This window comes from Nannobrachium achirus (assembly GCF_963921795.1).
Source record: "Nannobrachium achirus genome assembly, chromosome: 19".
In the NCBI taxonomy this organism is placed as follows: Eukaryota; Metazoa; Chordata; class Actinopteri; order Myctophiformes; family Myctophidae; genus Nannobrachium; species Nannobrachium achirus.
This window is the reverse complement of record NC_137826.1, coordinates 45,875,173-45,900,665: the sequence shown is the minus strand read 5'-3', so window position 1 is coordinate 45,900,665 and position 25,493 is coordinate 45,875,173. Positions and strand designations below refer to the sequence as shown.

The 25,493-nt window shown below is 43.7% G+C and overlaps 1 protein-coding gene across 1 annotated transcript in view; it reads right to left on the bottom strand.

Moving 5' to 3' along the window:
* Positions 1-345: 345 nt before the first annotated feature.
* Positions 346-25,493, bottom strand: part of zbtb20 (zinc finger and BTB domain containing 20) — a 72,168-nt gene continuing 47,020 nt past the window's right edge. The window contains exons 2-6 of the mRNA XM_080749171.1: positions 16,201-16,387; positions 12,520-13,148; positions 11,338-11,814; positions 10,142-10,733; positions 346-2,723 (exon numbers count right to left, since the gene is read on the bottom strand). Coding sequence (XP_080605297.1) covers positions 2,068-2,723; positions 10,142-10,733; positions 11,338-11,814; positions 12,520-13,128 — 2,334 coding nt within the window. The 5' untranslated portion in view covers positions 13,129-13,148; positions 16,201-16,387 and the 3' untranslated portion in view covers positions 346-2,067. The remainder of the gene's footprint in view (positions 2,724-10,141; positions 10,734-11,337; positions 11,815-12,519; positions 13,149-16,200; positions 16,388-25,493) is intronic.

The following is a 25,493-nucleotide window of genomic DNA, read 5'->3' as shown; positions in this document are numbered from 1 at the left end:
CACATCAACCACTTTTTCACCCAGAAAGTTTTGGGTCTTCCCCAAATCTTCAAAATGTTTCGGTGTATTTTGCTTAACACATTTAGGGGGTGTTTAAGTGGTTCATGTTTCTGTGTGTGTGTTCGTTCTGTTCAGTATTTCGCTTAACTTGACTGCATTTCCCTTTCAAAACGTTGCATGCCATTTTGTTTCCACCAGGGGGAGCTGAGGCCCCGGCTATGAGGCGCATCAGTTCCCCCTCTTTGCTATAAAACAGCTTAGCAGTATTATTGAACAGGTTCTTAACATGGGTTCCAGGAAGCAGAAGAATAGTATTGAATTTTCCTTCTTGTATTTTCTTTTGGGGGGGGGGGGGGGGTTCGAAGCAAATCCCTCCCTCTTTAGCACTGGGCCAATCGACAGCTGACTTCAACCCCTGACATATGATGAGATTCTCAAACGATAACCACGTTGTAGGCCACTCGATAACAATAATAGTTATAACAATGACAAATCCTGCTGTAATCTGCATCTCATAACAGTCAGGTGCAAGTTAATGAGCAGCAATATTGTCGGAGAGAGCCTTGTCCGCGCATACGCAAGCCTGCCTGCCATAAAACTACTGCACTGTGAAATCCCCAAAGTGTTAATTTAAGTCTAGTCGAGGATAGAAATGGAACCAAATGGACTCAGAGTTAGATTAACACTGCAGGATTTCACTGCGTGTACTTGTATGTGTGAAAGCCTTCGAAAACAAAAACAAAAACAGAATTTCTCCTACTGATAATTGAAAATGAATCTTAATTCTTTCTGTCTATCTCTTACATCTTGGAAATGGAAGAGTTGTACCAGCCTTAACAGTCTTTTCTTTTTAAGATACTAGTGGCAGTGTATGCAAATGAGCTAAATTCTGGAGAGAAAAAAAAAGAAACATTATATTGTTTTGCTCAAATACTGTCTCATCGAGAAACCCTAATTTAGTAAACTTAACTTTTAAACCGTCAAAACGCATGGACAATATTTATAAAACATAGGCAAAAATAATTGCCCCTGTAACCAATGACAGGAAGTTATATTTCATTAAAATGATTGAAATTGGTACCTTTTACAACAGCTGCATTGTAATCCTTAAAAACCAAAGGAATAAATAAAAACCCAGTGTCAAATTAACTATTTTTTTTTTGTTCTTTTTTTTCTTTTTTACATAAGAGAAGGCAATCTTGTGACCATCAGTATTTTAGAGGGAATATTTAGCCCAACCCAGATGATATAGTTATATTATATATATTTTTATGTTGTTTTGTTGTTATTGTTGTTGTTGTTGTTGTTGTTGTTGTTGTTGTTGTTGTTGTTGTTGTTGTAAATTATACCACAGTAAGCTTGGACATCTAAAAGTCTCCAAACCGGTCGGCATGGGTTCACAATCTGCCATGGCAGTATGTGTACACACACACACACACACACACACACACACACACACACACGTGCACACACACACACACGCACACACACACGCGCGGACACACACACACACACACACACACGGACCAAGACAAAAACACGCACGGTCACTCGTACACACAAGTATTGACGTCGACACGCAAACTCACACACAATACGCTTACACTACTTGCACTTGGTGCACACGTACAGATATATCTAACTACGCTATAATTGGTGTGTCTGTGTGTATGTGTGCGATTCTTTCGTAGGCCTTTCGGTAGTGTTCAACACATAAAATCAGTATTTCTTTTTTTTTAGGAAAGCATACATTTAGAGGCCTAGTAGTTAGGATCCATCCAGTAGATCAATAATCAAACTACTTAAGCCTTAAGGCCACCATCTTTTGTTTTCTTTTAGAATAACAAAATAACAAAAAAACAAAACAAAACTAAAACTTTGTTTTTTTGGGAAACTTAATGTGCCAGTGTCTATACTCATTACTCTTCATACCCCCAAAAATAAGAAAAGAAAAGAAAAAAAAAAGAAAAAATCTAGTGCCATTTTAAAAAATTCTCTCATTCTTTTTCGGGAAGAAACAAAACAAACAAAACAAAAAAGAAAGTTTTTTTTTAATCTATGTTGTACTTATCCGTCGGAGACGTGCATTCGCATATGGTCGTTGAAGTGCTCTATTTGGTCGAACTTGGCAGGGCAGACGGAGCACACGTAGGTGGTCCCTTCTTGGCAGCTCGCCTCCGCGGCCACGCCCACTCCGCCCGCGCCGGCGCCGACCCCTACTACGCCGCCCCCTCCGGGCGCGCCCCCGCCGGGGCCGGGCATGGCCATGACCACCACTCCCGGCTCGGGCACGCCGGCGGCCATGGGCATGGGAATGGAACCTGGGGGCGTGAGCCCCGGCACCACCGATTCGAGCTTCATCCCCGGGGGGACCACGGCGCCGCCGCCGCCGGGCACCACCACCGCCGGGGGCACCCCGCCGCCACCACCCCCCGCCACATGGTGCCCTCCTCCTCCTCCGCCGTGGCAGGGCCCGTGCAGCGCCATGTGCCTCTCCAGCAGGGTCTTGTGCGAGAACTTCTTCTTGCAGATGTAGCACTCGTAGGACTTTTCGCCGCGGTGCAGCCGCATGTGGACGTTGAGCGAGCTCTTCTGGGTGAAGCGCTTGTTGCAGATGCTGCACTGGTAGGCGCGCACCCCCGTGTGCGTCACCATGTGTTTGATTAGGTAGTCCTTCAGGGAGAACGAGCGCCAACAGATGCTGCACTGATGAGGCTTCTCACCTGCGTGCGCACATACATAAAAGACACAAACATTAATCCATTTAGGGCCTAGAATTATTGAACGCTTTAAAGGAATTATATGGAACTTTAAGACTATTAAAAAATGTATATGTATATACATTTTTAGCAGTCATTTCCCTTCATCAGTAACTATATTGTTGTGTTGGGATGTTTCCTTGCAGAAAGACACATCCCTTGGCTGTATTTCTGTTCTGTTCCACTCTTTATGTTGACATTAAATGTCAACAAAAACAGTGGAGGGACGTTTTTGTCAGGGGGAGCTCAGCCAGAGCTCTTAATTGCTCCCTTTGAACTTCAAAGGGCTTGTGCACTAAGGTAATTGATTGGGCCATAAAGGTGTCAAGTCCTCGTTAGTGATCTCTTTAATCAATGAAATCATCAAAGACAACTACCTGTTTGATGCCTGTCATAGAGGGGAGAGGGAGGGGGGAATGTTGTTGTGTACACACAAGCTTGCATATTTTTCCTTTAACTATTGAAAAATAGCAGATATACAAGCTCACAGCCACGCTGTGAGCTTGTAGATCTGCTATTTTTTGTGAATGTCGTGAAAATGTGTGGCAAATCTTTGAATATATGCATTTTTAAAGCGAACGTTTGTAACTCAAATTTTGCATCTGGCTGGTAAATGGAAATAAATATTTTGAGATGGCATAGTAGTCTCTCAAGAACAGACTGAAAAGTGAAAAGGACCTATTCTTTGACGATGGCTATAGCACAGATTGCTGACATAGAAACATAGGTTTTTCAAAAAACCTTAGGAGGATTCAAAAGACACTTATAGAATCGGGTCAATATTCAAATTTTCTCAATTTTTCCAAAAATAGCAGGATCTACAAGCTCACATCGCGGCACCGTGAGCTTGTATATCTGCTATTTTTCAATAGTTAAAGCATAAAATAATAATACGCAATAATGTGTACCCGTTCTGAATGGGTTAAGACAGAAAGCATACGGAACAACCAAATGAACAAAAAAAAAAAATAAAGGGAGAAAAAAAAGAACATGAAAACAAACCGCTCTTTTTCCTGCTGCTTCCACAAGTGCCTTTAACATATGGTCGTGTCTTTGTTCCTTTTTTATTATTTCTTTTCACACAGATCTGACAAGTGAAGTCTGTCTGTTGGCAAAGCTGTTGCGTGTCATGGGCGAATGCTAAAACCTTTCACCGGGCGCAGACTACTACTCTAGCAAGTATCTAACTTGTGCATATCTTGGTCTCTCCGGCAAACACATATTTACTTCATGGCAGCAGTGACACTGTACAACTGTTGTAAGATATAATGAGCTCTTTTGTTTTTAGTTTTTTTTTTCCCGATGTGTTGTCGGTTCTCCTCTCAACATTCAACAACTCCAGTAACTCATATTATAAAATATGAACGCAATAAGGAATGTTGCACTACAGTGATAGAGCTTCAGGACGGAAAGCAGAAAAGACTGAAGTGGAGCGCCACTGGCCAGATGACACGCTGGCTACTATCACATTCTTTCCCAACACAAGAATGAGAATTGCGCTAGCTTTTCTTTTCTTTTTTCTTTTTTTCTTTTTCCAGGGGAAGCTACAGTAGCTCACACAGAGAATGCAGCGCTCGCTGGGGTCCGGTGGTGTGCGGGTATCAGTTGACCCGATGCGCATAAAACAGCCATTATGAAATAAGAGAGTCCTCTCCGCGTCTGGACTTTCTTTACAAACTGGAAAGACATTGCAGAATGAGGACACATCCGCAACTGAGAATGGAGGTGAATCGAGCTTAAAGTTTTGGTGCCAAAAAAGCTTTGCCTTTTGTCTGAGACAAAAATGTTTCATACAAAAAAAAAAAAAAAAAAAAATGCAGGAAGCCTTTGCTTGATCTCTATAGTCACCCCAAGTGGGTGCCAGATGATCCATGGAACATAAACACACGGCTGAGGCACTCCTCCTCCGTCTTCAGGTGGTATGATAAATATGATAAATATGAATTCTATCGTTTTGAGCGAGCTTCAACCAAACAGATCGACGGCGCGCATCGACTCTAAAGGTCTTTACCAGGTAGCTCTGATGTTTGATTGTTGATTCATTGTTTCATACTGGGACCCCGACAAGACGAGACAGGCTGGTATATGTATAACTGTGTCGTTCCTTTTTTTTTTTTTCTTTTTTAGACAATACCAAGCTGTGATCTAAATATTGTAGCAGGTTCCACTGGAAAAAGTGAAAGGAAATTCAGGGCTCTGTGACTTGCAGTGTTGGCCATGGCTTTCTTTTGCCTCCACCTTTGATATCCCCCTCCCCTGATCATTCATGGGCACGTGCAAATATACATGTAGATACCCTTCTTTTCCCCCTTTCTTTGGTCAGACTGAATTACGTCCTTTTTATAGGTTTCACTGCATGTTTGATATGCACAATTAACAATGGAAAGTTAATTGTTATACTTTTTTCTACTCCACTGTCCTAATCGACTGGAACGCAGCAAATGCCCTAAAGATCATCTTAAGATTTTCGAATGTAACATTAAACATGATGAGAAAGGATAACACTGTGATAAAGATAAAGGCAGTCGCTTCGCTTGTGAAGTTATCGATAGAGAAGAAGACACACGCAGAGAGAGAGGCGATACGATGAGAGATATGAGAGACCAAACAAAAGAAATGACAACACGCCAGCCCAGCAAGGATACGTTCCTAAAATCCCCCGCTGGCAAATTACCTTCAAAACGTCCTGAGCAACATCGATTCAAAACATCTATTTTGGGTTTTTCTTTTATTTATTTCAATATTTATTTCTCTGGTTGCCTGTCAGTCACTCGCCGGACCCGTGAGCCACTTTTCACCGTCTCTGCTGTCAACATGTTGTAAATTAACCCATTTAACACATTATGATGCAATATTTTATGCTTTCAATATAAAAAAAATAGCAGATATACAAGCTCACAGCGCGGCACCGAGTGCCGCGCTGCGAGCTTGTAGATCTGCTATTTTTGAAAAATCTTGAAAAATTAGAATCGTGAAAATTAGAAGTGTCTTTTGAATCCTTCTAAGATTTTTGGAAAAAAACCTATGTTTCTATGTCAGCAATCTGGCCAGCCATCTTCAAAGAAAAGGTCCTTTTCACTTAACTGGAGCTCAGTTAGTCTGTTCTTGGGAGACTACTATGTCAGTGGTGCTCAAACCTTTTCATGTGAAGGACCCCCAAAATTACATTTATTCGGCCGCAGACCCCCCATCTCAAAATATGTTGTTCCAGGCTTGTTCCTGCTTTGAAAAATATATATTGAAAGATTTGCACACATTTTCACGATTTTTCAAAAATAGCAGATCTACAAGCTCGCAGCGCGGCACTCGGTGCCGCGCTGTGAGCTTGTATATCTGCTATTTTTCACTGGTTAAAGCATTCAATAATTCTAGGCCTAAATGGGTTAATACATGAGAAAGAAGTAACTTTGGACGACGCACTGCGTAAACGCCAGCCAGATGGAGTTGTGCTCATTTGGGTGGCCAAACATTAAGTATGCTAAGTGACCACAAAGGGGCTGCTATAGTTCAGGGGTTCCCAAACTTTTTTGTTTCAGGGCACCCCATGAATATTTTTTTAATCCGAGGCACCCCTACATTATAATTTTCACTCCCAGCACCTTATATTTATAGCATATCGTCGTTGTCAGGTGGAAACCTTGTATGTCCAAAACCGTTTGTATTTATCATCTATAAAATGTACTAAACTAGTGAAAACAGCAGATCTACAAAGCACTCGCGAGGCGTTGTGTGCTTGTAGATCGTCTGTTTTCACTAGTTTAGTGCGACAGTCTGGTATGCAGCAGGGCTGTGCTTTACCAAAAGATGTAAAATACGAAACTTGGGAGATACAAGGTTTCTGCCCGACAGTGACGATATTTTAGTGATTATGTTGCGAGGAAAACGTTGAGATAACAGCCATTTTGGTTAGAACCTGTGGTGCAGTGGTGATTCAATGTTTGGGGGGTCGCGGACGTCGCTCGACACCTACTATACAGGTCTATTGATATGCAAATAGGCTCGTTTCTTTGTTAAACAGTTGTCGAGGTGTGAACTTCGGGGGGTGCGAGACCCCGCCTCAGAAAAGGTTTGGGTCGTCGGGGGCGCGCGACCCAAGACCACTGCAACACTGGTTAGAACTGACTGAAAATAACGTTGTACTTCAAGTTTAAAATGATACTAAATATTTTTTCAAGTATCCAAATAAATTCCAAATATTATCAAATTATCTCGCGGCACCCCTGGACTCCCGCCGCGGCACCCCAGGGTGCCCCGTCACCTCAGGGTGCCCCGTCACCCACTTTGAAAACCCCTGTGCTAAGTGACTACAAAGGGGCCGCTAGTTAACCATAATTAAGATTATTAGTTGAGCAGAAAATCAAGGTTATTGTAATGAGCGGGTAATGTTCATCTGAGTGTATCTAAGTATAATATACTTGACATAATTATTATGTATGTATGTATGCATGTATGTATGTACATTATGTATGCAATAGGGGTGTAACGATACATTTTAACAGCGATACGATAGGTATACGATACATGGTTAACGATACAATACATGGATGATATTGGTTCATTCATGGCAATACGATACGATGTAAAAAAAATCGTATCGATACAGTAACTATTTAGCATAGAAATGTGTGAAACGTTTAAATAGTGCAGGTTTTTTTAAGGGAAACATTTATTATTATTATTATTTTTTTTTAGACTATAATTTTTATCCCACAATTTTGTAACCCATTTTTTCACCCAGTGCTAATTGCCTATGTAATCCTGGGCTCTGCTCTCCCTCTGCCGCGCCTGGGGAGACAACGGACTGACCTCATGCTTCCTTCTATGCATGAGGAGTCCAAGTTGCTTCTTTTCACCTGACAGTGGAGATTTCCCTGGTTTGGACGTAGCGCGTGGAAGGAACACGTTATTCCAACCAGTTCCTTTCCCCTCCATCAGGCGCCCCGGCTGGCCAGGGGGAGGCATTATTGAGACCAGGATTACGTGCATGTTTTTGTGAGGGTATCAACCCTAGGAGACACGGGGAGAACATGCAAACTCCACACAGAAAGGCCCTATCGCCAACCCCACCTAGGGTGTGGGCGCTGATGACGCGGAGGAGGAACACGCCGCCAGCGCCCACTGGAAAACATTTATTATTATAGATATAAAGTAAACAGTGATTCTCTGGTAAATACATGGACATTATATTTGAACACATTATGGACAAAGCCGCATCTTGACAGGAACACAGAGAATACACACATTTATTGATAGACCAAGTGTAGCAATATGTAATGGACTGTTTTTAAGACTTTATGTGTATATTCTTTGTTCCCTTTCTTTGGCATTCCTTGTTCTTTACTGTACACTGTTAGATTTTTTCTTTTCATACTTCTCTGTAACTTTGTAAATATCCTTAAACTGCTGTGCTGCCTTTGGGCGACTGATTTACCCCCTTGGGATAATAAAGGTCAATCTATCTGAAATGTAGGCTAATAATTATTAAAGCCCTCTTTTTAGTTTTAGTTCTGAAAATTGCTATGCAACGCATAAGTACTTAGTATTGATACAATAGATTATTTGCATTGCAAAATTATTCAATATTGATTGTTTGCATTGCAGAACGATACGATACAAAGACAAACGATACGATACGTTGCTGTTTACATATCGATATGCTTTTATCCTATGCAGATACTGTATCGTTACACCCCTAGTATATGTGTCTGTGTGTCTGTGTGTGTGTGTGTGTGTGTGTGTGTGTGTGTGTGTGTGTGTGTGTGTGCGTGTGTGCGTGTGTGCGTGCGTGCGTGTGTGTACATTCATTGTAGGACCTTTAATGCCAAACAGAACCACGTCAAACACATCTTTGTACTTTGGGAAAGTACAGGAGGGGTTGGGCACTTTCTTAACCACTTAAATCTACATCTTTGTACAGCAAATAGCAAACATAACAGATCTACAAGCTCACATGACCTCACGTGAGCTTGTAGATCTGCTATTGCCGCTATTTAAAAGAAAGAAAGAAAAAAAGGACGAATTTGGACACATTTACGCCGAAATGGTGGGTGGGTTAATTTGGTTAACGTAATGTGTTTTTACATTTTTTATTCGATTGTTAAATTGTGATATTATCCAACATAAATATCAAATTTATCATATTTTTAATTCAGTCTGACCATACTTGGGGATTCGGGAAAAAAAACATGGCCTTAGAAATGAAGTACCAAACCAGGGGCATGAATGGATCCTCCCCCCCCCCCCCCCCCCCCCCCCAACCCTGAATTAATGTATTGATGCCAGCCTGCCTGCAAAGACTCACTAGAATTCACTGTTATCACCGTCAGATCACAACAAAAGCGCTTCCAAGCTCATTTATTAGCTCTCTATACTCACTCTGTGACACACGGTGGTCAAAAGGTCTGTACTATTGATCATGTAAATGAGACTCATTTGCATTTGAAAGCTTTATCTTAAGCCATTCGTCTTGAAGCTCAACTCTGCCCTTGTCTTTCTGTCGAGATTCTGTTTTCTGGCAATTTCGGTTGTGTTATTTTTTTCATTTATTTTTTCGTGTGTTGGTAGACGCTACTGGGTGGTGCAATGTTCCCAGTTGTTGCCGAGCGAGCCTCTGCCTAGCAACAGTGGTGTCACCAAAATCACACTGTGGGGCAATAATAAGATTTATGAATATAGCCTTGTGTAATCATAGCTTCATGGAACAAAACGGTAACTTGGGGCGTGAAGCATTATGTCAAGACGGGTTCACTTGTACGTAAGTACATATTTACTTTAGGATGCTCACCCCCACAGAGGAATATTTGAGTTATATACCTGTATATATATATTGTATACCTGTATACAAAGGCAGCAAATGCCTTTAAAGAAAGAAATTATATATATACTGTTCAACATTGCTTCAGCGTCAAGTCAAGTATCTAGGGAAATAGTACTTTTCTGTTGCCAGTATAGGATAAATAAAAAGCGTAATACTTTTACCGTGGTGCACTGCATGTACAATAATACTTCCATTCTATCGATAAGCTGTTTTCGGTATTCGACACTGGTGTGCAACAAAATATAAATCAATCTTAACCGCATGAACCCTGCATCCCTATTCTTCCGGTCATAATAGGTGAACTCTCGGTGAAAATAGGTGAACATTCATGCGAAAATAGCAGCGCTCACAAGCTCAACAACGACACCTCACAATGCAATGCGCTGTGAACTCGCAGAGCTGCTATTTTCGCTGAACAGATGGGTGTATTGGTAAAACTAAAATATAAAAAAAAAAAAGGAGAGGACCAAGTCTAGACCCCTGGGGGACCCCGCCCCGGGCCAACAAAGCACACAGGGTTTAAGTGGTTAAGAGATCAGAGCAAAAAGAGGGAGACGTGACTCACCGGTGTGGACAAACATATGTTTGACGTAGTTCTGTTTGGCAGTAAAGGTCTTACTGCAGAGAGTGCATTCGTATGGCTTCTTCTCTCCCTGCTGTCCCAGCAGGCCCCCGGGGGTCTGCGGCTGCTGCCCGGCCGACGCCGCAGGCACCGACAGCGGGCTGGGGAATGATGGCATGGGGGTGAACGGGGGCTGCTGGCCCCCCATGCCGGACCCGGGGGGCAGGCTGAACAGGAAAGGCTTGATGTCCCTCGCCGTCTGGGTGGCGAAGAGGTTGGGCAGGTAGGCGTTGCCGCCGGCGGTGCCCATCACCTGGGAGTTGCTGGTCATAGTGATTGGCATCCTCAGGTTGCTGCTGGGTGTGTGTGATTCTGGGTGGCCGCGCAGGTAGTGCCCGTGGAGCCCGCCGCCCGGCAGGGCCTGGCCCAGCACCACCGGGTTGTTGGCCAGCGGCTGCATCATCATGCTACTGTCACTAGTGATGTGGGACGCTTCCTCCATCTTCTCCAGCTGGACCTGCTCCGGGGAGGAGTCGCTCACCTCGATGTGCACCGGGCCGCCGTCGCTTCCTCCTCCTCCTCCCATGCCGTCCACCTGTCCATTAAACTACATTTAATATAGGCTGTCCATTAAACTACATTTAATATAGGCTGTCCATTAAACTACATGTAATATAGGCTGTCCATTAAACTACATTTAATATAGGCTGTCCATTAAACTACATGTAATATAGGCTGTCCATTAAACTACATTTAATATAGGCTGTCCATTAAACTACATTTAATATAGGCTGTCCACCTGTCCATTAAACTCCAATATGGAGAAATATTCAGAAATATGGAATATTCTCTGCCATTACATCTATTGGAGTTGTCTTCTCTCACCAATTTAAGAAGGTTCTGAAATCGCTTTTAAATACTGTACTTTTCCATATGGGTCTATTCATCATTTACCTTAGAGGTTTGTTTTTTTGTGTGTCTTTGACTCTTTATTGTTGCGATATTCTTTTGCTGTTTCATTTCTTTGTTATATTACCCATAGCTTTTCATCTGTATGACATGTCTATACATGATTCTATCCAATGAATGTACAAATATTTCCAGAGAATGCCACTTCTCAAGCCCCCGGAGGGTTTTCAGGCGTTCTCCTTCACATTTGAATTCTCAAGTTAAGTGAAGACAAACAAACAAACAAACACCTGTATCCCCTCCTCTCCGAGGCTCTCCCTCCTGCCGCCGCCGTAGATGGTGGAGTAGTGGTGCTGCTGCTGCTGCTGCTCCAGCAGCGTGTCGGGCTCCGTGCCGATGGAGGAGCTCACCCCCGAGTCGAAGCTCTCGCCCTTGGGCTCGCTCTCCACGCTGCCCTCCACCGCCGCGTGGTGGTGGTGGTGGGCGCCGCTGCCGCCGCCGTCCTCCTGGCAGTCCGACGACATGACGTTGTAGCAGCCGTACTCGTCCTCGGCCTCCTGCTTTATGTGCATGCCGCCTCCCCCCGGCCCCCCCGGGTGCACGCCGCCCGGGGGGTTGATGCGCACCGGACGGGGCTGCTTGCGGCAGTGGGTGTTGGAGGACTCGGTGGAGAGGAAGCGCTCCATCTGCTGGCTCCGCTCGTGGATGCGCGTGATCCAGGGAGGGTCCTGCTGCGTCTGCTGGTCCTTCTGCACGCCGTCCAGGCCCTGGATAGATGGATGGATGGAGGGATGGATGGATAGATGGATAGATAGATAGATAGACAGATGGATAGATAGATGGATAGATGGATGGATGGATGGAGGGATAGATGGATAGATATAGATACCTTTGTTATCACACGCTCAGAGGCGGCACAGCAGTTAAGGTTACAAAGTTACAGGAAAGTATGAAAAGAAAACAGCACTGTTGTGTACAGCGGGGGAAAAAACTAAGTGAAAAAGAAGCAGCAACAATATGGAGCAGTCATAAACGTAGGTAAAACAAAATATATATATATATATATATATATATATATACTGTATATAAAGTGTCCAGAACAGCTATGCTGCATAAGTGTCTCACCGTTATCATGTCATAACACAAATAGTAATACTTAGTACTACTTACTAGTGAGACGCCCTAAGGGCAAGAAGCAACCTAGCCCACAACAGAAACTGACAGAATATGTCCATATATGGGCATTCATATGGGCTTAATATTGATGACATCAGGGATCTCCATATATGGGCATAAAAGGTGCAGAATTAATTTGCAAGTGTGGTTGCCGTGAGGCGAGTCACACTTGCAAATTAATTTCTGCCTTGGCCATATATGGAGCGTGACATGAGGCGTGACTGACTGAGGGACTGACTGACATGAGCTGCAGGTTTTTTATCAATGCAGTGCCAAACAAGGAAAGTGAGCCTAACCTGGTCGTAGTTGGCCACAGCGGTGTACAGTCCACGCTCGCGCGTCCCGTTCTGCAGCGCCAGGCCCTGGTAGTAGTACGCCCGGTCCACGGCGCTCTGCTGCGACGTGGCCTGCATGTAGCCCGACTCGGCATCGCTGCTGGGGCCCGAGGTGCCCGACTCGGGGGTGCCGCGGGGCGTCTCCTGGCCGGAGTCGACGCCCGGCACGCCGGGGAAGCCGCCGGGGCCGGCCAGGCCCACGTTCTGCGAGACGATGCGCGTGCACTCATCGATGACCGTCTTGATCTGCAGGATGCTGGCCGCCGTGAGGATCTGCAGCGCCTCCGACTGGGACACCCGCAGGATGCCGCTGTACATGAAGTCTATCAGCTTCTGGATGGATTGCACGGAGACCACGGAGGGGATCTCGATGTCGCTGTAGCCCAGCAGCAGCTTGTCTTGAAAGAAGGGGCTCCCAGCGGCCAGCACGCAGCGGTGGGCTCGTAGCATGCTTCCATGGATCCGAACGGTCACGTCACAGAAGTGGCCGCGGTTGCGCTGCTCATTGAGGGTCTCAAGTACAGAATTGCTGAAGTTATGGAGGTTGATGTTATGAATGCGCTCGGTCATCCCCTTGCAACTGATGTCACCTGCAACAGTGGAGCCACAAACAGCATGCCTTTACCAAGAATCTCCCGAATGATTTGACTTGAAATTACATTTCTTTCTTTCAGTAATTTGGTAAAAAAGAAAAAAGAAATACACAAACAAAAAGCTAGACATTAACTTTGCTAATCATTAATACACACATTTTGTGAGTGTGTGTGTGTGTGTGTGTGTGTGTGGTGTGTGTGTGTGTGTCTGTCTGTGTGTGTGTGTGTGGGGGGGGGGGGGGGGGGTACATGCGTGCGTGTGTGGCTGCGTGTGTGGGTGGGTGGGTAGGTGTTAACATAAACAATTAGTACTTTAGTGATAATTGCATAAAAGGCGAATACATCACAAACACGATAAAAGCTTTTTGACCTTCAGAAATACGTAGCTCGTTCCTTTTCTTTAATTTATTTTGAACACACTTTTGTATGTGCCAGCGTCACTCTTCATTAAAAGAAGTGGTGTTTATACTGTAAAACTAAAATTCTAAATTAAATACAATGAATTAAAAGATAATTCTAATACTGCTGTTATTAACGGAGCAAGAGGAGTTGCCATGACATTCTACTAATTGAATGGATAGCAGTCAAAATATATATTTTTTGCCACGGACATACAAAATGAATACGCTACACAAACACATAAAATGACCATTACAGGTCTGTAACTCTATTAGGGTCCTTGAAAATAAATCATTTGACAACCACTGTCCTAGTGGACTCATTGCGTTTTAGTAAATCAGTGTCATACTGTATTTTTATTCTGAAGAGAACCAGAAGACATTCAGTAATTAGGTCTTATGATCAAATGAAATTCCTCAAAATATTTAGAAATTTGAAAAAATAAAAACATTTTCCAGTCCTGGAAAAGGTTTGGAATTTATAAAGGGTCCTGGAAAAAAATATTTGTCCATGCATTCTTTTGGGCTATTGATTTTCTTAATTAAAAAACATTTTCCAAAACATGTATAACATTACACAAAATATGTAACATACTGTAAGTCGTTTTTTCGCCATATGTGATATGCAGCCTAATGTGCACCGGACGTGACAAAAAGAACAGACATACAAGCTCACAACGTGCTGCAGCCTGAGACCTATGCCCTAGGACAGGTGGTGTAGCACATAGGAGTAAGAGACTCATTATTGCAGCCAATGATTGTCATATACTGTACTGTAGGCCTGGAAATTGGGTTAAATATTCTGGAAAAGCTTTGGAAATTGATTGGTAAAAATGTGTGGGAAGACCTGAAATAACATTATTATGGAGTGTAAAAACAATCTAGAAGTGCCTGCCACAGACACGTGTCTGTATCATAGAATCTTAATGCCCTTAAGCCAACATCATCTCCTCCTAACAACAACACTCTGGCACAACCAAACCAAACAAATGCACCATCTTCCGTTAAAGCCATGGGAATGTCAGTTGAACCAAAAAGGCCTGTTCGACCTGTTCCTGACAACACATACATACACCATTTATGACCAGGGTGGCAAGCCGTGCCAAGCCGTGGTGGAAAGCACCTAAGTAAATATTTACTCAAGCACTGTACAATTTCATGTTTTCAATGTTTCTACACTACACATTATACCTCCATATCCTCGACATTTCAGAGGCATTTGACAGCTTTAGTTACTACAGTTACTTTGCGGATTTAAACGATTAATAATTGCATTCTTGAATGACTTGAACAAAAGAATCGTGTACATTTCTCAGAATGCCCATTCTGAAATGAGCATTCTCTGCATACCGAGTGCTTTTACTTTTGCAGTGACTTCAAGTGTTATTTAGAAGCTAATACGTTGGTACTTTGACTTAAGTAATATTTAAAGGCAGGACATAATACTTGTAATGCTGTATTTTTACCCTGTGGTGTTTCTCACTTTTACTTTCAAGTAAAACAAAACCAAACTGAGCACTACTTCCTCCCTTCCCTCCAACCACTGCCAGAGATATTTAAGATGGTTTCCATCTGGTTATTGCCACACCACACACCATGTATCTCTGAAAAGACATCACCAACACCGGCCAGTAGGTGGCACACTATCCACAGAGGATTGATGATGGATTCTCTTTTGGTAGCCATGTGTTCAGCCATGATGGCGATGCCAAACTATCCTGCCAGCATACTTGGATGTGACACAGCGAAACACACCACGCTTTTAAAGTTAATTCTCCACGCCGGCTCTCCTCTCCGTCGAAAACATTGAGGGAAAACCGGCCGCCCCGGTCTTAAAACAGAGAGAGTGGATTGTATGCAAAGCATCAATAATATGCAAAAAAAAAAGAAATAAAAATTAATAACATCCTGCTTCTTTGATCTTCTTTGTATGAATGTGAACTTGGAACGTAATTTCATTGAAACCAATTAAACCGCTGACACACCCTAGTCGAGTTGGAGGAAGACAGTTGAACAGTGTGTTTTCTTCAACCTGGCTTTGGAATGGAGGCCTCCATTTTGTTCTTGGATACAGTACGAATTTACGTCACTTTACAATAACTTATTGCAGCACTAACTCTCTGCACTCTGACTCTGTTACAGGACGAAAGAGCATGTTCATTTAATATACTGTGGTGTACATACCAGTGAAAAGGCTTTTTAGGAGAAATACACAGAACCACATACTGCATGTAATACTCTATGTATGTATACAGTATGTATGTATGGCCAAACTTGTTTGAACCATATCGATAACATAGTCTTATACTATATACAATGTCCTTTTACACCAAGAAGCGATAAAAAAACACCCCCCAAAAAAAAAACAGCGGAACATTTTAACATTAATTGGGTCGAAACTAAAAAAAAAAAGAACAGAAGCAAGGGTTTCGTCTGTGACCCCATTTGTTCTTGTGAAAGAACACTTTATTATTATTTATTTTATCATTGTTTTACGCAGAAGCAAAGTACGATTTTTGGGCGCATATTGTTGCTGCATAAGTCCAAACCAACCGTGATAACAAACAAACAAAAAACACATACAGGCCTATACACTACACATTGCTGTATATTTGCATTAAAAGCTTAGTTCTTACTACTAAAGTACTCACAGTCAGATGATGTGTTGTGTTGTTAGGAGGGCTGGTGATGGTGATGATGAAGAGCAGGTAGAGGAGGAAGAGGAGCGTCAGTGTGGTGGTGGAGGTGGTGGTGGCGGTGGTGTGGAGATGGAAGTGCACATCAGAGGCCAGCGCTAGGCAAGGCTCTCACTACTCCTCTCTGTCCAAGTCATGTGTTCTGGGGAGGGAGAGAGAGAGAGAGAGAGGGAGAGAGAGAGAGAGAGAGAGAGAGATAGAGATAGAGGGAGGGAGGGAGAGAGAGAGAGAGAGAGAGAGTAGGAAAGAAATTTTAATACATATCGTTGCTGTCGGGCAGAAACCTCTTATCTCCATATTTTATTTAACTTTTTCGTTTTCGTAAATGATCATACTTGATCACACCACAGCGTCACACAAAACCATCAAAAATATAGCAGATCTACAAGCTTGAAACGCGGCGCGACAGTGACATGTTTTAAGCGTGCAGATTTGCTACTTTTTTAACAGTTTTATGGTCATGACGACACAAGAGAAGATTTATTAATTTACCCTCGGAGTTGCCAACACCACGGACATTGAGTTACAAATTAATAAATCATATCAGATCATAATCATCATATCGACTCGTATCGGCGTATCCGTTCATATCCAGGGGGTCACTTGGCAGAACACTTCTACTACACACCAGATTCAACATTTTATTTTGTTACAGGCACGACGATGCGTCTCACATTGAAACGAGTACACACAAGGATTGTTTTCAGTTTTCTCTGCGTCGTACCAACAACGGTCACTCACAACAACAACGACAGAGGAATCAAGACTAACAGCAAGTGTAGAAAGGTCATGAAAATGGCCACGTGTGGACATAAGTCGCGCTGTAGCACATTTTGAGGTGCTTTGAAGGTGCTTTGTGCACGGGTACAACTATCTATCTATGTCTATACTGTAATCTATATCTATAAAGGGTCAAATTTGTTCTCCTGTTATACCGCTAAAATGTGGAACGCCCTACCGAAGGCCTTAAAGGAGTGTAAATCCCCACCTTCCTTTAAAACCGCTCTGAAAAGCCACTTACAGGCGGCTACTACTCGTAAGTGGTAAGAGTAAACACACACACACACACACACACACTATGTGTGAAGGACATAATACTGTATAATTACAGTACTCTAACTGCATCTTAGTACATTTATATGTGCATGTTTACGTTTAAGTGCACGATCTTAATAAATAAAAGTGTGAATGGGGTGTGTTTGAATAATATTGATTTTGTGTGTGTGTGTGTGTGTGTGTGTGTGTGTGTGTGTGTGTGTGAGTGTGTGTGTGCGCTCGCGTCTCTGTGTGTGTGCGTAGCAGGCAGGTAACAAGGCCGTCAGTAATCAATGGTTGGTAATATAAGTTGAAACATGCATGGATGCTGACACTAGACAGCCGACGGTGAGGAGGAGCACATGAGGCCCAGTTAGTTGCTCGACGGACGGACGGACGGACGGACGGACCACATTCCACTGACACTCCAAGTAACACTAAAGAGAAAACGTGCTCACGCAAAAATATGGAAACTTAGAGGCTTGGGGATGAGGGGGGCGGAGGGGGCGGAGGGGGGGAAGGGGGGGGTCGAGGAGGAGGCGTGGTATTTATAAATGTAGGAACACGAGTGATACAGCACTCCCAAATTCAAGCCCACAGGGCAAACAGGATATTATCGTCACTGTGTCTGCTAAGAAACCTCGCATGTCCAATGAAAACCGTTACTTTTTCCAGGGTTCAAATACAACCAAAAAAACGGATAAAGTAGCAGATCTACAAGCTCGAATAAACGCCACGTGCACTTTTGATGCGTTTTACGCGTGACGCCGTCAGGGGTCATCGTCACCATGTGCTGGCTTGTGGTGGACATTTTTTTCAGCGTTCCCTTTTTGCCACGGACATACAAAACGAGCGGACAATATTATTACCAGAAACACACAAAGAGCTAGCCCTGAATGACCTGAACAGGGCCTGTAACTCTTAGAGTGTACAGAATGGAACCAAATGGACCCTTACGGGTCCATTTGGTTCCATTCTGTACACTCTCAGAGTTAAGGGAGTCCTTGAGAACCACTATGTAGCCTACTAGTCGGACTAATAATATGCCTGCCGTAGTGTCGTAGCAAATCATTGTCATACATATTCGGAAAGGAAAAACCTGGAGACGTGACATTCAAGCAGCCTAATTTGGGTCTTATGATCAAAAATAAGAACGTCACACAATGGTGTGTAAAAAAAGAAAATCTAAATTTTGCCCACGGACAAGGACGAGTCGTTGCCACGGACAACTTAACGTCCGCGTACGGACATATCGATGACCCCTGGCCGCCGCGGCAGGATCAAGTAGGGCAGTTAATTTTACGAATAAAAAAACGGCAAAAGTTAAATATGGCAGACCAGAGGTTTCTGCAGGACCACAGACAGCACGGTAAAGAGGTAATATCACAGCTATAGCGACAGACAGACAGGCAGACAGACACAGTGTCTTTGCAACAGATGTGCTCACGTCTCCAAAAAGGAACTCCGTGACGAGCGAGCGGACATTCCGCTCGGCACTTGACCACCAATTAGAAATCAAGGTGGAAAATCATACGGCGGCGGCAGCCAAGCTCTCCTCGGCCGTTCTCTCTAAATCACGGGTCAGTGAAGCCCATTTGTTTCGGTTGCCAAGACCAAGAGGAGGAAGACACACACACACACACACTCACTGTGAGTGTGAGGTGTGTGTTTCTGTGTCTGTGTCTGTGTCTGTGTGTGAGTGTGAGTGTGAGTCTTTGTGTGTGCGTGTGTGTGTGAGTGCATGTGTAAATACATACTGTATATACCTTACGTGAGTGTGTGTGTGTTATCCGTTTTTTAAAATTAAACAAATAAAGCAACATTGCCACAGCAAACGTATATAGAGGCCTATTAGTAGTGGCTCCTAAGAATAACTTACTTAGAATATTAACCCATGCATGTGTACACATGTGAAAAAATAGATATGCAGTGCAACAAAACAACATTGATAAAACTAACACGAGAACGGCACCCAACCGCATTTTAAACGTAATCGCCAGGTTTAGGACTTAAAGGAGTAGTTCACCCCCAAAATGACTTTTTTTCTATTGATTACTCAGGCCATGGAGAGTAGAGTTCAATAATATTTTTTGGTTTTTGTCACATTCCTAAGACAAAAATGTGATAACAATAAATTTACCCCCATTGATTCCGGATGGTGACCCGTTTCAAAACGGGTCACCATCCGGAATCAATGGGGGTAAATTTACTCGAATCAAAATTTTGTCTTAGGAATGTGACAGAAACCAAAAAATATTATTGAACTCTACTCTCCATGGCCTGAGTAATCAATAGAAAAAAAGTCATTTTGGGGCTGAACTACTCCTTTAAGAGAGACTAAGAAAACATTAAAGAAATGTATCTTTCATATACCGCAGGATTATGATTATACAAATTGAAACGCGTCCAGACAATATCTACACAACGAGGTGCGACTTAAACTGGTTCGGTCAGTTTGTATAGTTTCAATGCACTGATTATAGATTTTATTACATTTTTGGGGGGTTGTTCCACTGTTAGTATGATGATATGTCCTTGGTTTACCTTCTAGATTTACTATTTCTATGCATTTGATGTATTAACTTGTGATGTCCTTGCTTATTGTAAATCGCTCTGGATTAAGAGCGCCTGCTAAATGCCTAAATTGAAATTTTTAAAAGTACAGTCATCAAACCCATTCCCGGTTCTACTTTTCCAGTTGTATTATCAATAAACGATACTCATTTGGCTCTGCGAACAAACACACAGTCACCAGTTATAACTGTTGTGAAATGACTAAGCATATGGTGCAAGATAAGGACTTATCTCTTCCTATGTGTGGTTTCGTAAGGAGGCAAACGAACAGGGCAGTGATACTTTGAATCAAAAATGAAGAGAACGATGTAAAGGAAAGAGAGGCGTCCGTATCTTCACGGGCAAAACATCAACACGTTCTATAGTGATATTTGTACAGCGCTAGTAATTATCACGTCTGTTGAATGCATAGCAGCGAGCGCGGGCTCTGGGATTTGATCAGACCTGCTCGTCTCTTGTCTCTTGTTATTTACACAGACGGCGCATTTACAAACACCCAGGTAACGTTCAAAGAACGCAGCGCACCTCTCCCACTCTGAGAGCAGGAAGCCAACTATTCCACTTAACCCTCAAGGACCGGGAACGCGCCCCCACGCCGCGTTAGATTCGAACCGCACTTTAACCATTATTTTATGCTTTAGCTTTTGAAAAACAGCAGGTATACAAGCTTGTAGATCTGCTATTTTTGAAAAATCGTGGAAATTGGAATTTTGACCCGATTCTATAAGTGCCTTTTGAATCCTTTTAAGGTTTTTTGAAAAACCCTTTTCTATGTCAGCAATCTGGCTAGCCATCATCAAAATGAACTGGAGCTCAGTTAGTCTGTTCTTGAGAGACTACTATGTCAGTGGTTCTCAAACTTTTTCATGTGAAGGACCCCCAAAATGATATGTATTTGGCCGCGGACCCCCATCTCAAAATATTTAGTTCCAGGGACCACCCCATTTGAGTTACAAACGTTCGCATTAAAAAATACATATATTCAAAGATTTGCACAAAAATAGCAGATCTACAAGCTCGCAGCGCGGCACTCGGTGCCGCGCTGTGAGCTTGTAGATCTGCTGTTTTTCAATAGTTAAAGCATTAAATAATTCTAGGGCCTAAGCGGCTTAAGAGAGGAAGTGGGATAGCACATAAGTACTGTGATTTAACGAAGGGGGACGATGAATGGAAAATGGCACGTCTATTCTATTCTTTATTCTTTTATTTGGGGGGTGGGGATCTCTTTCTTTTAGATCAGGGGGTCTTCAACAGGGGGTCCGGGACCCCTAAGGGGGTCCTCAGAGTTATTACTGGGGGTCCTTTTTCTCCTTTTTTATATTAACCACTTGAACCGTAGCGTCCTTATTCTGAGAACTTTAGCCAAAAATAGCAGATATACAACTCACAACGCCTCGCGCTGCGAGGCGTTGTGAGCTTATAGATCGGCTATTTTCGGCAAAGATGTTTGGTGTAGAGGGGGAAAAGAGCAGACCAAGTACAAAGTGAAAGGTCAAGTTTATTAAAGGACAACTTTGTTTTTTTACAACAAGGATTCATATTTTAGATTGTATTTAAAGAAAAGATGAGTGTTATAATGTTTTCATTTACTGCTTTCTATTGTTTTAGTGATTTTAAAATTTTGATTTCAGTGTTTGGGGACATGCGTACAAGTGGCTAAATATGTCTTTTTAGACACAATAAGCCGTCATTTTCTTTGTTACTATTTACACCAACCCCCCCACATCTGGCCATGAAAGATTGCGGTGCATCTTGGGAATGGGCTTAATGTGTCTAAATACATATTTAGCCACTTGCATGCATGCCCCCAACCTGGGGGCATGCATAAAAATCAATAACGTTAAAATCGCTAAAACAATAGAAAGAAGTAAATGAAAACCTTTTAACACCCATATTTTCTTTTCTCTAATGACTATCTAAAATATGAACCCTTATTGTAAAAAAACAAAGTCGTCCTTTAAGTATTGATAGTTAAAACACAAATTGACATGAATCTAAAATACACCGATGACTATGCCATCAAACGATGAAAGTGTATAGTAACTATGGGTTGTGGTGGGTCCCTGCTTCATCGCCCTCTCAACAAAGGGGTCCTTGGCCTGAAAACGTTGAAGACCCCTGTTTTAGATGGGTCTGCTCTTCATGCCGCTACATTTCATAAACTTTTTTTTTTCTGTGTCAAGGACCTTTAAATAGATACACATTAACGTTAGGGCCATGGATATGCCCCCGAGGACCCGCAAATAAGATTAGCCTTTTGTTTTTTAGATTATGATTTATAACAGCATTTTATACTGTTCTAGTATAGCGTGGAAAAAACTACTGCTTGGCAGAAGTGAACCCTTACGATGGAAACAGCCAAACTTCATACAACATAAGCTGAAAACATTGAGTAAATCAGGGGTTTTCAAAGTGGGTGACGTGACAGCAGTCCAGGGGTGCCGTGAGATAATTTGATATCTCTTGAAATACAACGTTATTTTCAGCCAGTTCTAATCAAAATGTCTATCTCCTTGCAACATAATCGCTAAAATATGCTATAAATATAAGATGCTGGGAGTGAAAATTATGAATATAATGTATTGGGGTGCCTCGGATGAAAGATACATTTCTAGGGGTGCCTTGAACCCAAAAGGTTTGGGAACCCCTGGAGTAAATAACAGATATATTGAAATTTGACTTTACCCGGCAACTTTTTAGGAAACAAATCCGGTGGTACAACATTTTCTTTCCCTTTCCAGTACGCTGGTCAGTGGAAAAGCAAACAATGGAAAACCATAAACAGCTAATGAACAGCCTGTTAAAATCAACAATAATTGGTAAATGCCTGATCCTGTTGAGGCAGAACATCCGTCTGAACAAACACATGCGCACGCACACACGCGCGCACACGTGCGCACACACACACAGTACACACGCGCGCACGCGCACGCACACACACACACACACACACACACACACACACACACACACACACACACACACACACACGTGCACCAGCCCAAGACTGTTGACACTGTAGCACACTGTGCTCCCTTGAAAACACGATTTTATGGCAACGGTTGGCTTATGATGCAACAGCGACCCGATGCCAGTGCCAGTGTGACGGCAGACGGGGCCTTCTTCTTCTTAGCGCTGCGAGACAATGCAAAGCATATATATTTACACCCCCCAGGCCTCGGCCCGCCACCGTCCCAGACATGCAAATAACACCTGCCTCGGAGGGGTAAAGTGAGGTGAATATTCGGCCCTCCACAAAAGGAGAGCTATAGGGCAGAGAAGAGAGAGGAGAGAGCAGAGGAGAGAGCAGAGGGGAAGGCAAGGCAAAAAGGCTTCGGTTGCCCAGCCTGCCAGTCACAACCGCTGATTCCATTTTAGCTGTGACACAGTGGGTGAACACAGCACAGCAGCCTGCGCCTACCTGCAGTGAATTCTAATCAGCCCAGGGGTCTGTCTCCTTCCCTCCCTCCTTTCCTCCTCCTCCTCCTCTACTCCCTTCTCTCCCTCTCTCTCCTCCTCCCTCTCCTCTCCTCTCCTCTTCTCCTCTCTCTCTCTCTCTCTCTCTCTCTGCCTCCTCTCTCTCTGTCTGTCTCTCTCCGTGCTCCCCCTCCCTCCCTCTGTACCCTGCCTTGAACTAAAGGGGTCTGATGATCCTTCAAAATTAATTAGATCCTTGTTGGAGGCGGCCATTTTCTTTTCACTTCTTATTGCCTCTACCCAAGGCAAATTATTTTGGGGGAGAAGGAAATCAAACTCCTTTTTTTGGGAGGGAGGGGGGGGGGAGGCGGGTGGGCGGGCAGCGACGGGGATCTCTCTCTCTCTCTCTCTTTCTTTCTCTCTGTCTAGAAATACACACACACACGCACGCACGCACGTACGCACGTGCGTGCCCCATGCACGCACGCACCCGCGCGCACACTTTTTTATACATCCCCGATATAAACGTCTCAGTTTCTCCTTCACACACAGTGAGTTTTCCAAGTGTCTCATCAAAAACCTGTCTCTCAATCTTTATGTCGATTTCTGTCTTTCCATCTCGTGATTTACCCTGTCTGTCTGTCTGCCTGCCTGTCTGTCTGTCTGTCTCAGTCTGTCTGTCTGTCTGTCTGTCTGTCTGTTAGGGATGGGACGATACACGATATTATCGTTTATCGTGATAAAAAAAACACTCATATTGTGGAGATTTAATTGATCGTGATATCGTCCTCCGTCATGCACTGGGATCAATTCACCTTTTATTTGCCGAGCTGCATATCTGGTACCACTTAAACCCTCTACAATTGGTAAAAGGTACTTAAAATACAGTATTATGTACTTGATAGTCTTTTTTTCCACGCTCTATAAAATGACTTTGCCAAAAAATGGCCGATCTACAAGCTCACAACGCGTCGCAACGCAGCGCGTTGTGAGCTTGTAGATCTGCAATTTTTTGGCAAATGTTCCGCCCCAGGATAATGGATGTTGATTATCGCGATTATATAGTAAATCACGATTTATTTTATCACAATATTTGTGATATGAAATGTTCATATCGTCCCATCCCTACTGTCTGTCTGTCTGTCTCAGTCTGTCTGAGTCTGTCTCTCTCTTTCTGTCTGTAGCTCTGCCTGTCTGCCCTAGTCTGTCTTGTCTGTCTGCATGTCTAGCCTGTCTAGCCTCCTCCTTGCCTCCGCCCAGCACTGTGTGTGTGTGTGTGTGTGTGTGTGTGTGTGTGTGTGTGTGTGTGTGTGTGTGTGTGTGTGTGTGTGTGTGTGTGTGTCCCTCCATGGAGAGTCGGGCTGTCAATAAAATCCCCAGAGGTCAGTTTGTCTGCTAGAGAATCAGACACAATGGTCCACGCCGCTCCATGTGCCATAGCCCTGCTCTGCTGCCACCACAACAAAGAGCACGCACGGCGAGGGAGGAACAGACACACACACACACGCACACGCGCACGCACGCACACACACACACACACACACGCACACACACACAGACAGAGGAGGAGGAGGAGGAAGGGGGTGGGGGCATCTTCAGTCAGGCTTGCGGTTAATCAGAGCTTCCAGAATTGGTTGACAACCTCATGAAATATGCTGCATCGAATTGGACATCAGTTTAATCAAGAGTGGTGTGTTTGTGTGTGTGTGTGTGTGTGTGTGTGTGTGTGTGTGTGTGTGGGGATGGAGGGAGGGAGGGGGGAGGGGGGGGACCCAGACATAAGAGAGGGGGGGCGCCGTGCTCGTGAAAAGGAGACGGTATCAGACGCGCGCGGGATAATATACATCCTGAATATGCAAACGAGGCTTTACAATATACGCTCTCACTTTTACAAGCACGTATTGCCAGGGGTCCTCGGGGTACATTGAAATCTACAGAGAGGCGTGGGGGGGCAAGGGGGGGGGCAAAGGGGAGGGGGGGGGCAAAGGGGAGGGGGGCTGATTTAAGGCAGTTTTGTACTTCAGTCTTACGCCGGTGTGTCGAAAAATAGCCGATCTACAAGGTCACGCCGCGGCGCCAAACGCGGCGTCGTGACCTTGTAGATCGGCTATGTTCTCCGTGCGCGAGACACACCTGCGTGCAAACTTGACTATAAATCGGGGGCATTGTGGCCCGTCTCAAAAAGACGGCTCCTGTGCACTGTGTGCACGTGTTGATGAGGC